This window comes from Glycine max, chromosome 18, assembly GCF_000004515.6.
Source record: "Glycine max cultivar Williams 82 chromosome 18, Glycine_max_v4.0, whole genome shotgun sequence".
Classification (NCBI taxonomy): Eukaryota; Viridiplantae; Streptophyta; class Magnoliopsida; order Fabales; family Fabaceae; genus Glycine; species Glycine max.
The window spans coordinates 57,013,254-57,027,355 of record NC_038254.2 but is presented as its reverse complement, the minus strand read 5'-3'; the positions used below and the strand labels follow the sequence as shown (position 1 = coordinate 57,027,355).

Below are 14,102 nucleotides of genomic sequence, written 5' to 3'. Positions count from 1 at the left end.
TGATTAGTTCGTTTGCTCCACTCTCTCCTCTTTCATTTGTACACCGACTCTTGAAAGAAAATCTTTCGATTGGATTCAGATTGATTATTAGAAAAGCTTTTATCTGTTGCAAATAATATTCCAGACGATCTTACGTTGATGGTTGGCTTAATGCATGTTTGGATTATCCGTGCAAGCTTTTCAAAAGTAGGTTTAGAATAAAAGTTACGAAGGAAATTTCGGTAAATAGATATTTTCGTCCCTAAATGTCTTAAATGTCTGGAGCGCTATCAAATTCGCTGAAAAAATAAAATTCAAATTTTAGTCTTCTAAAGTAAAAATAAATGTGACAAATTCATCATTCGTTAATTTTTGTCTATTATCGTTAATGAAGAGTGTGCGTGATATATTTAAACATTAAATTTGTTAACATTTTACACATCCGAGAACGAAAATAACTTTTTATTCAAAATATAATTTAATCATTACAAGCATAACATTTTAAACACTTGAAAAAAAAAGAAAACAAACATAAATTAGAACTAAAATAATGATAATCATAATATTGATTAATAAGCATAATTTGTCTATTATGAAATTTCTATTGTAATAACATTAGGTGGTGAAAAAATCAAGTTAGTCTCATTTTTGTAAGAATTAATTTAATGACGGTTGATTTATTTTTGTTTGAGTCTCATATTTTAAGTAAAGTGTTGTCACATTAAAAACTTCATAACAATAGACATATTATGCTTATTAATCAATATTATGTTTATTCTAACTTATGTTTGTTTTTTTAAGTGTTTATTGTAATGTTATGCTTGTAACATTTAAAAAAAAGTAAGATTAAATTATATTTTGGGTAAATAGGTATTTTCGTTTCTGAATGTGTATAACACTTACAAATTCATCCATGAATGTGTCATGTAGGACTAAAATTGAATTTTCATCGTTTGAGGACAAATTTATCGATGTTTTACATATTCAAGGACAAAAATGACTATTTATCGATGTGTCATGTAGGACTAAAATTGAATTTTCATCGTTCGAGGACAAATTTATCGATGTTTTACATATTCAAGGACAAAAATGACTATTTACTCAAAAAAAAATTCAATAAAATCCCATTAAGTATCCTCCAATGGCTTAACAATGGTGATCCAAATATGCTCTTAGAGATGTTAGGTTAGGTGTGTGGACTATACACTTTTGTTTACAATAACTTTTTGTATAAAAATTGAAAATGCTAGTTTCTTATTTGGCCAGCATTTTTTTATTAATTATTTTTTAGTTGTTTAATTTGATGGCCTTATTTTTTTGTCTGAAATTTTAATTAATTTTTTTAGCATTTGAATTTTAAAAATTATTCTTTTTAGTCTTTTCTGTTTTAAATTGATAACTTGTATTCATAATTTGATTTTTATTTAACTGTTAAAGCTTACATTTCAAAAAAAAGTGTCAATTTATCACAGAAAGAACTAAAAAAAATTAATTTACAAAATTCAAGGAATAAAAGATAAGTTTAAATTTCATGGCAAAAAAAATAAAACCTCCAAATGTATTTTGAGACTTTGTTGTGAAAGGCTAAGTCTCAAAATCTCCCCAAACCAAACGAACAACACAACCCATTTGGATCTCTCTTCTTTCTTTGATCTCCAAATACACCCTTTTCGTTTTTTCAACACTTCTCTCCACAGAGAAAAGGAGAAAAGTGCCGATCACGTGTCTTGTGTGGTCATCGATGGCAGCAGCACCTGCGATTGAATAATATTATTTGCTTAATTGTCTTTTTTCTTTTTATTTGGGAATTCAACTGTAGAGTGGGCTTCTGTTGTTGAAGGTTTGGAGCATTGTTTCTTATAACACGTGACTTATCGGTTATCACCACTCTTAACGTAGCTTACGTGTTTGATTAAATGCTTTAATGTGCTCTAATTTAGGTTGGGAAAGAGAAACCAGAACTAAATTGAGCTTCAAGAAACTGGAAACCAGAAACTGAGTAGGATAAATCTCCATTAATCTAATTGAATTGCTTTTGTTGATATGAGTTCAGATTCTGCAAACAAACATTGAAAGATAATGGACACAATTCTATGGCTTCGAAACTCCTCAGCATATCTCCCCTTGCAACCAAAAACCAAAAGGTTACAACTCCTCAAATACCCAGATGCTTTGTCCTCAAGTTTGTCAAATATCTTTGTTTTTCATCAGCTCTTCACCCTGAACACTTTGTTAACCATGACCATTGCTTCAATTCAGACTCATTCTATGCATCTCTTATTGATAATTCTACCCACAAGAGACACCTTGATCAAATACATAACCGGTTAGTTATCTCCGGGCTGCAACATAATGGGTTTCTCATGACCAAACTGGTTAATGGGAGTTCAAATCTTGGACAAATTTGTTATGCTCGCAAGCTGTTTGATGAATTTTGTTACCCTGACGTGTTTATGTGGAATGCTATCATTAGGAGTTATTCGAGGAACAATATGTACAGGGACACCGTTGAAATGTATAGATGGATGAGATGGACAGGAGTGCATCCAGATGGATTCACTTTTCCTTATGTACTAAAAGCTTGTACTGAGTTGTTAGATTTTGGTTTGAGTTGCATAATTCATGGGCAGATAATCAAATATGGCTTTGGGTCAGATGTGTTTGTGCAGAATGGCCTTGTTGCATTGTATGCTAAATGTGGCCATATTGGTGTGGCAAAAGTGGTGTTTGATGGGTTATACCATAGAACAATTGTTTCATGGACTTCCATCATTTCTGGATATGCACAGAATGGGAAAGCTGTGGAAGCATTGAGAATGTTCAGTCAAATGAGAAATAATGGTGTGAAACCAGATTGGATTGCTCTGGTAAGCATTCTGAGGGCGTATACTGATGTAGATGACTTAGAGCAAGGGAGATCTATTCATGGCTTTGTCATCAAAATGGGTCTTGAAGATGAGCCTGCTTTGCTTATCTCTCTTACAGCTTTTTATGCTAAATGTGGGCTGGTGACAGTTGCAAAATCTTTCTTTGATCAAATGAAGACAACAAACGTGATTATGTGGAATGCAATGATATCTGGCTATGCAAAGAATGGCCATGCTGAGGAAGCAGTAAATCTATTCCATTACATGATCTCGAGAAATATTAAACCAGATTCTGTCACTGTGAGGTCTGCAGTCTTAGCTAGTGCGCAAGTTGGTTCCCTCGAATTAGCACAATGGATGGATGACTATGTTAGCAAGAGTAACTATGGAAGTGACATTTTTGTTAATACTTCTCTCATTGATATGTATGCAAAATGTGGAAGTGTGGAATTTGCTCGAAGGGTATTTGATCGTAATTCTGATAAGGATGTTGTTATGTGGAGTGCCATGATTATGGGATATGGATTGCATGGTCAAGGATGGGAAGCCATTAATCTTTACCATGTGATGAAGCAAGCAGGGGTGTTCCCAAATGATGTCACCTTTATTGGGCTTCTCACAGCATGCAATCATTCTGGCCTTGTAAAAGAGGGATGGGAGCTATTCCATTGCATGAAAGACTTTGAAATTGTGCCTCGTAATGAGCATTATTCTTGTGTTGTAGATCTCTTGGGACGAGCAGGTTATTTGGGTGAGGCTTGTGCATTTATAATGAAAATTCCCATTGAACCTGGTGTAAGTGTATGGGGGGCACTTTTAAGTGCATGCAAGATCTATCGCTGTGTAACATTGGGAGAATATGCTGCAAACAAGCTATTCTCATTGGATCCATACAATACAGGGCATTATGTACAACTCTCTAATCTCTATGCTTCCTCCTGCTTGTGGGATTGTGTTGCACATGTTCGAGTTCTAATGAGGGAGAAAGGATTGAATAAGGACCTTGGTTACAGTGTAATTGAAATAAATGGGAAGCTACAGGCATTTCATGTAGGGGACAAGTCACACCCAATGGCTAAGGAAATATTCGATGAGCTTCAGAGATTAGAAAGAAGGTTAAAGGAGGTTGGGTTTGTCCCATATACAGAATCTGTTTTGCATGATCTGAATTATGAAGAGAAGGAGGAGAATCTTAGTTTTCATAGTGAGAGGATAGCTGTTGCTTATGGTCTTATTAGTACTGCTCCTGGAACTACACTTAGAATAACAAAGAATCTTCGAGCATGTGTGAACTGTCATTCTGCCATAAAGCTTATATCAAAGCTTGTTGAGAGGGAAATAATTGTAAGGGATGCAAATCGGTTTCATCATTTTAAAGATGGTTTGTGTTCATGTGGAGACTATTGGTAAGAAGAATAACTCAAACTCATGCCAGCAGTTGCTGTTAGCTGACACTTCCCCAGATTAAATTGACTGCTTGCTAGTTTTGTTAAATAGCATACTGATCTTGGATCTCTTGCATTAACTTTTATCAGTAGAGACAACATGTACATTTTGGTGATCAATCACATCTTTTGATTGTAGTCTGCTGATATATGTGTAAGAGCTGATACTTCCTTAAACTTTGTTATTGAAAAAATGACTTTCTTTCTATTTAGGTTGAATTGTGTGGACTGTGAACAAATGAATCTGTTTTATTATGGTTAAGTTTTTTTTGTCCATTTTTCATGCCTTTTATTTTTAATATAATCTTGCTTCTCTCTGTTAAGATATTAGGAATTAGATTTGCAACATTGAACAACATGCTTCTGACTATGTAAAAAGATCCTTGTGGGTAACAAGGCTGATATATGATTCCAACAAAGGGTCTTTTTTGTCCTCTAGGCCGTGCCTACCTCCAAAGGTCAAGCCCTTGCTGATGAGTATGGTGTCAAGTTTTTTGAAACCGTGAGCAGAGCTTGTTTAATAATCACATTATCATTTAATAAAAATGTGACTTCATTATATTTACTATGGAAGAACTCTTGCAGAGTGCAAAGACAAACATGAATGTGGAGAAGGTTTTCTTTTCGATAGCAAGAGGCTTTTTTGTCCTTCATTTTAATTATATATTTATTTCATTTCTAAAAGACTAACCATCATCGAGTTCTTGCCGTTTTTAAACTTATTATTAAGGGAAATATGGGGTTTTTGAATTCTAACTTTTGAATAAAGTGCATGGAACTGTTGCTTCTTTCTTAATCCTGAATGATGATAGTATCTTCTTGTGTGGTTCAGTCTCAGATTATCAAGATTAACCAACCCGACCAGGCAGCCACAGGGGTTAGCTGCTTAAAAATCAGCTTGCTGTTTCATGAAAAAAAAGCAGAATCTGTAGTTAGAGGGTGCAGATTCAACAGTTGCCCGCATTGGGTTCTATAGTTATTTTAATGACTAAGTGGGAGCATGTATTTGTCCTTGTACTTCCCAACTGAAAAGATTATGTTTTGAAGACAGTGTTATAAATTTTCCGCTTACATAGTTGTCGGATTTGTTGTGATGAGTTCATTTGCTCAGCTCTCTCCACTTTCATTTTGTACTCCGACTCTTAAAGTAGTTGATCTTTTCCCAACTTTTTTTTTTCTTCAACCATTCTTAAAACATTACCGAAACATTTCCAATTGTAGATGAAATTGAAAAGAAAAAAATGTATTCTTATATAGCTTTTCATCACATGGATAAAATAATAACTTTTTTTTTCATGGCAAATGCAACGTATAGTTCTTGAGTGCGTTTTTTTTTCCTGATAAAATCCTGAGTGTATTCGTAAGTAAGTGAAAAAGATTATTTGAAAAAAAATAATATAGAAGAAATTTTCTTTAGCGAATATGAAAAATATCTATTAGGGTAAATCAAACTTTATATATTTGAGGGATTTCATAAAATGAAGAAAACATGATATGTTTTAAGAGAGGAACATTAATAATATAAATAATAAATAATTATTAGAAAGTAATGAAAGTGAGACTGCAGTGTCTTTTTATCAATATTTTGTCTTTGAAACCATCTCTAATACAAATGAGTCTCACATATTGCAAATATACATCAATCAGCCAATAACCGATGTTACCACAAATAACATAAAAAGGAGAAAGAGAAACATATGAAAAGGATTACAACTACATGAATACAAGAAGTAACAATATAAGAACTAATTCTAACAAACTAAAAGAAACTAATCTACACAGGCAAAAATCAAAAGAAGATAATAAGAAAATGGAAAGGGGGAGGCAAGAAAGTAAAAATGTAAAATTAATTATAAAAAATCGAAAGAATTAATAAGAAAAGAAAAGTTAAAGTCATTTAAAGAAAGTTGAATTAATTTGTAATTTTCGAAGTATTTTTTTTTACAATGATTATACATTTAAACTTAGGATAACTATCATAAGTTATCTCATTAATTGGCAGATTTGAACTAAAGAAAATTGAATAATAATTAATTATTAAATATAATTGGTCAAAATTAAAAAGAATGATTAAATATAAATAATAGAAAGGTGATTTAAATTAAAATTTGGTGAAATCAATTAAAATGTTTTCAAATCAATTATTAGTAGAACCAATTAAAATATTATCGTATTACCATTTAAATATTATTCTCAAATAGATTTTTAATACAAATACATAATAGATGGGTGATGGGTGCTAGTAGGACCCGTGAAAATTGGGAAAGGGTAAGACTTAAGAGAAAGTGTGCAGTGGTACACCTTCTTTTGTTCAAGAAGAGCGAGAATGTGCAGCCAGCCAACGTGGAAGGAAGCCAAGAAACCTAAATCAATTCAAAAGCGTTGAATTTTCCATTTTTCCCCCATAAAATAACAAAAAAACACCCTCAATTCTCTATTTACTCGCTTTGCTTCAACGCCACCAGGCCTCCTTCTTTTCTCATTACCCTAGTTTTTCTCCATTTTCTTCATAATTGAACCGTTTCTCCTCGATCCCATGTAAATCCTCCAACAAACCGCATTTCTCTTTCTGGGTATCCTTTATTTCCTTCTATTTTCTGTTAAAAATATGATTTTTTTTACTAACTGTTTTCTGGGCATGTGTATATGGTTGTCTCAGATGTGTTGATAGTGAAAGGCATCGTCCTCATCATCATCTATCATGGCATGGTTTAGAGCTGGAGCAAGCATAGCAAAACATGCAATTAGGAGAACTCTTTCTAAGGGTGGATCCACACACCTTGTGTCAAGGGCAAGGGTCCTTCCATCGATACCATCATCACATAGCAGAAGCTTCCACAGCTCGGTTTTCAAGGAGCAAGCTGCACCTGTTCCTCGTGCGGTTCCTCTTTCAAAGCTAACAGATAGTTTCTTAGATGGCACAAGCAGTGTGTATCTGGAGGAGCTTCAAAGGGCTTGGGAGGCTGATCCCAACAGTGTTGATGAGTCATGGGACAATTTCTTCAGGAACTTTGTGGGGCAGGCCACAACCTCACCTGGGATTTCTGGTCAGACAATTCATGAGAGCATGAGGTTGTTGTTGCTGGTGAGGGCGTACCAGGTTAATGGCCACATGAAGGCGAAGTTGGATCCCTTGAATCTGGAACCAAGGGAAATCCCTGAGGATTTGGACCCTGCACTTTATGGCTTCACTGAGGCTGATCTTGATAGAGAGTTCTTCTTGGGGGTGTGGAGGATGGCTGGTTTCTTATCTGAGAACCGCCCCGTGCAAACCCTTAGATCCATTTTGACAAGGCTTGAGCAGGCCTATTGTGGAAGCATTGGATATGAGTATATGCACATTGCTGATCGTCACAAGTGTAATTGGCTTAGGGATAGGATTGAGACCCCCACCCCTACACAGTTTAATAGGGAGAGGCGCGAGGCTATCTTTGATAGGCTTGCTTGGAGTTCTTTGTTTGAGAACTTCTTGGCCACCAAGTGGACCTCTGCAAAGAGGTTTGGACTTGAGGGTGGAGAGACTCTTATTCCTGGAATGAAGGAAATGTTTGATAGGGCATCTGATCTTGGGGTTGAGAGCATAGTTATAGGAATGGCACATAGAGGGAGGCTGAATGTTTTGGGGAATGTGGTTAGGAAGCCGCTGCGGCAGATTTTCTGCGAGTTTAGTGGTGGTCTTCAGCCTGAGGGGGAAGTTGGACTCTACACTGGAACTGGAGATGTTAAGTATCACTTGGGGACGTCGTATGATCGCCCTACTCGGGGTGGCAAGAGGATTCATTTGTCTTTGGTGGCAAATCCTAGTCACTTGGAAGCTGTTAATCCAGTTGTTGTTGGGAAAACTCGTGCCAAGCAGTATTACTCAAATGATGTGGATAGAACAAAGAACATGGGTGTGCTGATTCATGGAGATGGAAGTTTTGCTGGACAGGGTGTGGTCTATGAAACCCTGCATTTAAGTGCTCTTCCAAATTACACTACTGGTGGGACGATTCACATCGTGTTTAATAATCAGGTTGCATTTACAACTGATCCAACGTCTGGCAGGTCTTCACAATATTGCACTGATGTTGCCAAGGCTTTGGATGCTCCCATCTTTCACGTGAATGGTGATGATGTTGAAGCAGTTGTTCATGCCTGTGAACTTGCTGCTGAGTGGCGCCAGACTTTCCACTCTGATGTGGTTGTCGACTTGGTGTGTTACCGTCGATTTGGCCATAATGAGATTGATGAACCATCTTTCACTCAGCCTAAAATGTACAAGGTTAGCCCTTTTGTTTATTATGTTTTTCTTCATTTTGTATGCATATTGCTTTTGGACAAGTTAATTAGTTTGCAACTTTGTGGGGTTGATATAGGTAATCCGAAGCCATCCATCAACTCTTGAGATCTATGAGAAGAAGCTTTTGGAATCAGGGGAGTTGACACAAGAAGAAATTGATAGGATACACAAGAAGGTCACATCAATTCTAAATGAAGAATTTTTGGCTAGCAAAGAATACATTCCAAAAAGAAGAGATTGGCTTTCAGCGTATTGGCTTGGTTTCAAGTCACCTGAACAGCTTTCACGTATCCGAAACACTGGGTACGAACAATAAATTTATGTTCTTTCTGTTTGAGTCTTTTTATGTTTAAACAACACCGCTGAAGTCTGTGATCTATCCCATGCAGTGTGAAACCAGAGATCTTGAAAAATGTTGGAAAAGCAATCACAACCATCCCTGAAAATTTCACACCTCATAGAGCAGTGAAGAGGATATATGAACAACGGGCCCAAATGATTGAAACTGGGGAAGATATTGACTGGGGATTTGCAGAGGCGCTTGCTTATGCTACCTTGCTTATTGAAGGTAACCATGTTCGATTAAGTGGTCAGGATGTTGAAAGAGGAACTTTTAGTCACCGCCATGCTGTAGTTCACGATCAGACAACAGGAGAGAAATATTGTCCCCTGGACAATGTTATAATGAACCAAGATGAAGAGATGTTTACCGTTAGCAATAGGTAATCTTTCTTCTATATACATATAGTTATCTTGCTTGTTTCAGCTTTGTTACTATTATATCACTGGTATCCTAGTTTTGGAATAGGAAACCTCTGTAACTTGTCCTTGGGTGCCTTTGGCTCTGACTTCTTGGCGTTACAATTTAAAAAGTACATAACAAAGTTACAATTTAAAAAGTACATGACAAAGTTACAATCACACTGTTTCACTTAACAGTTATTATGCATTTCCTGTTTTCCAATCATTAATAGATGGCTCTTTTCTAATTATTATAAGCTATAGTCTCTTATTTTTTGATGATTCAATCTGGTCACTGTATTATAGTTGTATAATATGTAATGCTTCGATCCCCCCCCTCCCCCCCTGAATATTAGTTTAGTTTTTATTTATGGCTTAATTTTTTGTGAGTTGAGTATAATTTTGTTTGAATTTATTAATGAAATGTCAATACTGTAGAAAGTGTTGGGTCACATACAATGATTGTGAGCAAAGGTGAACGATAATTTAGGAATGTTATATGGATCACTCAATGATAATATACACATGACATTTATCACCTTCTTAATTACACTTAATTGAAAGTGCCGGGTCAGTTTAGCTTTGCATCGTGTATAAAGTATATAAATAGTTCATTAATGATTACATTTAATATGGAACTTTTGTAAACCATCAGCAATATTCGTTGGATTTTTGTTTCCTTTGTTAATCTACTTTATTTTCTAGCCTTTAATGTGGTTTACATGTTCATGGCTTTGTTCTTCAAGTCTTACAAACACTTGTTATGTGTCTTCTTCTTGATGCGAAGATTGCATCTTAAAATATTACAAAAATAGCATCATAATCCACTTGATACATTAAAAGCTTATTAAGAGTTATAAACAAAAAGAAAAAAACTCTTTTTACTTATATTGAACATATGATTTATTATTTTCTGTTTTTGGTCTCTTATCTAAGAAATTTTTTAAACAATATGCAGTTCACTTTCTGAGTTTGGTGTTCTTGGATTTGAATTGGGTTACTCAATGGAAAATCCCAATTCATTGATAATTTGGGAGGCTCAGTTTGGTGATTTTGCTAATGGTGCTCATGTCATATTTGACAATTTCTTGGCTTCTGGTGAGGCTAAGTGGCTCCGTCAGACTGGTCTTGTTGTGTTACTTCCTCATGGTTATGATGGCCAGGGCCCAGAGCATTCAAGTGCAAGATTGGAACGCTTTCTTCAGGTTATTTTGAGAATACTTTTGAACTTTTGTTCCATCTGCTTGAGTTTGAATCCTGTTGCCAACTTTGACTATTGTTTGCCCTCTTTGTGTATGTGTTGGATATTTGGGTTGACGAAATTGATGACAAGCATATCGTTGGTTCTAGTGCATCCTATTATATATTCGGTGTACTATGAGATTGATATGTCATCTTGAACTGAGTGGCACTGTCGTATAAAAATGTATTTTGTCGATTGCATGTTTTCTGTTTTGTCTTAAGTGCGCGCGTGCACACACCGATACACTGGAATTTTTTATTAGTGGTTTGAAATTTGAATTATGTTTCTCGTGTAAACAAGAGATTAACTTAAGCCATGCTATCTTGCTGCCGATTTTCGAACTGCTTTTTAATCTTGTTGTATGTGCTCTGACCATCTCCCTAGTTTATTTGTATAGTATTGAAGTAACTAAGTAACTAATGTTCACTAATTTCATGGCAGATGGCTGATGACAACCCTCATGTTATCCCTGAGATGGATCCAACTCTTCGGAAGCAGATTCAGGAGTGTAATTTGCAGATTGTGAATGTTACAACTCCTGCTAATTTTTTCCATGTTCTAAGGAGGCAGGTTAGTACAGTTAATAGATTTTTTTTTTTAGTGGTCAACGGGCCGAAACCCATAAAGTAAATGGGGTTGGCACAGGATGGACTAAAGGAGTAAAGAACCAACTCCTCTTTCAGCATAACTCACCTTCTAGTGAAGATATTGAAACTCCTTATACAGGAGAGTAATAGTGACATTTTGGGAACTTCAAAACCACTAGCTGCTGAGAATCTAGTTCCCACACTCACTAGAAAATCTGGATGGTGGATAACTGTATATTGCATTCAATAATGGAAGAAAGCACTACTAGCAGTTCCAAAGAAAAATATTTTTATCTAACGAGTCCATTAAAAATGATCAATATTCACATTAGACTCCCTTCCAGCATCTATATCTACTGCCAAACCAACAATATCAAAATCATTTTCTTACTCCATACCGTGGTTATTATGAGTAGATGAAATGACAGCTAATGAGCTAACTCATCACTAGTATTAGGCATGTACTCAATACTCTTCAATGTCAACATTGGAATTAAGATCTTGTGGAGGTTCTCCATTAAACTTTGATTGTTCAGCCTGCTCCTCATCCATCTCTTTTGAGCTTTCCATCTAGTCATCGTGATCTCCTGCATCACCTAAAAATCATATCTTTACAAGTCTTCCTTGAGCGTCCTCCATTGATCCCTCCACCACATCATTATAGGATGTTAGCAGTGAGGACACATGAGAAACTTTGATCATCGCCTTTGACCTTCTTCATGCTCCTGGCAACCTGATCTGCTTCCACTGTCAAGAGCCCTTGTTTTTCCATGGGAGAGCTTTGTCGTCCACTTAATTAACAATTAATTGATTTAATGATGCTATATCAAGTTATATTCCTTGTTTTCTCATACTCTGCCGCTTTTGTTATTGCAGGTACATAGAGAATTCCGCAAGCCTCTCATTGTAATGTCCCCTAAGAACCTGCTTCGTAGCAAGGCTTGCAGATCAAATTTATCTGAGTTTGATGATGTCCAAGGCCACCCAGGCTTTGACAAACAGGGAACCAGATTCAAGCGCCTCATAAAAGATCAAAATGAGCACAAAGATGTTGAGGAGGGTATTAGACGTTTAGTACTTTGCTCTGGAAAGGTATGTGGTACTCATTAGAAACCAGCTATCTTCGTATCAATCAGTTTTTATGCTTTTTCATCTGGTGAATTTTATTATAACCATATTCATGAAATTTAAATGGTGATTCAATTACGTATTTATCTATGTTTAATATATCCATTATTTTCTAAATAAGCTGCTTATGACTATAAAATTCAACTATCCCTTGCAGGTTTACTATGAACTTGATGAACATCGAACAAAGGTTGATGCAAAGGATGTTGCAATATGTAGGGTGGAACAGCTTTGTCCTTTCCCTTATGACCTTGTCCAACGAGAGCTTAAACGATATCCAAGTATGTATAATTAGTTGTAGAAAATGTTCCCTGGAAGTAGATTCTGATTTCTTTATTTTGCTTGTTGAAGGTGTGTATGGGGTATAATTTGTCTTTTGTCTAGGATATAATTTTCTTGTTTGTCCTTCTGTTATAGGCAGTATTTATGTTTTATACCTTTATGTTGCATCTCTTACCAAATAGCTCAGCCCGAATCCCATAGGGAGATAATTTCACTTTTTGTTGTTAACAATGACTAACTTTTGCAATAGGAATGAGGAAATAGTGTATGCACTCACATTGTGAAAGATTCTTACATTGAAATCCAATCACAAAGTGTCATGTATAATAATTGTAATAATTGCTTAAAGAAGTTATACCAATGATAATTTCTGATTGATTGGCTGTGTAAAATTTGGCAAACAGTATAGAAATTAGACTCTAGAAACTCACATTGTGAGATTTTTACATTGACATCCAATTACAAATTGTCATGTATAGTAATTGTAATAATTACTTTAGAAGTCATACCAATGATAATTTTTTATTGATTGATAGTGTAAAATTTGACTAACAGTGTATAGAAATTAGACTCTAGAAATATATCTGTTTTTCCCCCTTTGTGGTTGTCGAACTTATATTCTGTTTTGTTTCTTGTATAGATGCCGAGGTTGTTTGGTGTCAAGAAGAGCCAATGAACATGGGTGGATACACTTACATTTTACCCCGACTTATATCTTCAATGAAAGCTGTAAATAGGGGAGGTTATGATGATGTCAAATATGTTGGTCGTGCTCCATCTGCGGCCACAGCCACTGGTTTCCTCAAGGTTCACCAGAAGGAGCAGACTGAGATTGCTGAAAAAGCCCTTCAACAGGAACCGATCGACTTCCCATTTTGAAAAGGCATTTGCACATGCATCCATCTTTTTTGAGAGTGATAATAATGCATTTAGTTTAATTTATCCACCACGTAAGGAGCTATAGTTGGAAGGAAGGTGACTTCATACATTTGCTTTCGAGTTTTGACCTTTTATGATCTTTTGGTTCCTTGCAAAAAGTCAGCTAAGCTGAATTTCAACATGCCTATGCTGAAAATATTTTTATTTCCTTGCGATACGCAAAGGCGTGGTTGCCTTACTGGTTGAATTGATGCCTTGGTAATTACCATTTTTTTTAATTATACTGTATAATTTGGAAAAGCATCTTCAATAATTTGTGACTATGTAATTCCATTTTCCAGAGGCGTGCCTTGGTAGTATAGCCTCGGGATCATGGCCAACAGTTTCTCGTAATTTTTTTTCTCAAATATGCTTTTTAATACCATCAATTCAAAACCAACTTTGATATGGTTCTTGAATCAATCTGAGTTCATCATCCTATGTATCTTTGTCTGATAATGTAGTCTTGATCAATGTATTTTTGTTTATTGTATTTTGCTAGAAAGATGGATAACATTGCTTTGTAGAACTAATTTATAAAAACATTTCAACTTAAGGAAATAGAAGAGATGAAAACTTGTGGCAAACTGGAAGTTCTTGACCTTTAATTTAGATTGTGTCGGATTGTGA

At 35.4% G+C, this 14,102-nt stretch overlaps 2 protein-coding genes across 3 annotated transcripts; both read left to right on the top strand.

The window, feature by feature from the left end:
* Positions 1–1,548: 1,548 nt before the first annotated feature.
* On the top strand, positions 1,549–5,462 carry LOC100798106 (pentatricopeptide repeat-containing protein At3g12770). The gene is made up of 2 exons (XM_014770805.2): positions 1,549–4,445; positions 5,124–5,462. Exon 1 carries the CDS (start codon positions 2,073–2,075, stop codon positions 4,254–4,256), a length of 2,184 nt encoding a protein of 727 aa, XP_014626291.1. The 5' UTR covers positions 1,549–2,072; the 3' UTR covers positions 4,257–4,445; positions 5,124–5,462.
* A 1,079-nt stretch (positions 5,463–6,541) lies between these two features.
* Positions 6,542–13,895, top strand: LOC100781680 (2-oxoglutarate dehydrogenase, mitochondrial). Of its 2 annotated transcripts, none has more exons than XM_003552633.5 (9): positions 6,542–6,829; positions 6,951–8,555; positions 8,650–8,876; positions 8,963–9,295; positions 10,273–10,519; positions 10,999–11,127; positions 12,021–12,236; positions 12,430–12,553; positions 13,195–13,895. In XM_003552633.5, exons 2-9 carry the CDS (start codon positions 6,993–6,995, stop codon positions 13,431–13,433), a joined length of 3,078 nt encoding a protein of 1,025 aa, XP_003552681.1. In that variant the 5' UTR covers positions 6,542–6,829; positions 6,951–6,992; the 3' UTR covers positions 13,434–13,895. The 2 variants fall into 2 exon arrangements, with proteins under 2 accessions (XP_003552681.1, XP_006603028.1); XM_006602965.4 differs by having other exon boundaries at positions 6,543–6,864.
* Positions 13,896–14,102: the final 207 nt, after the last annotated feature.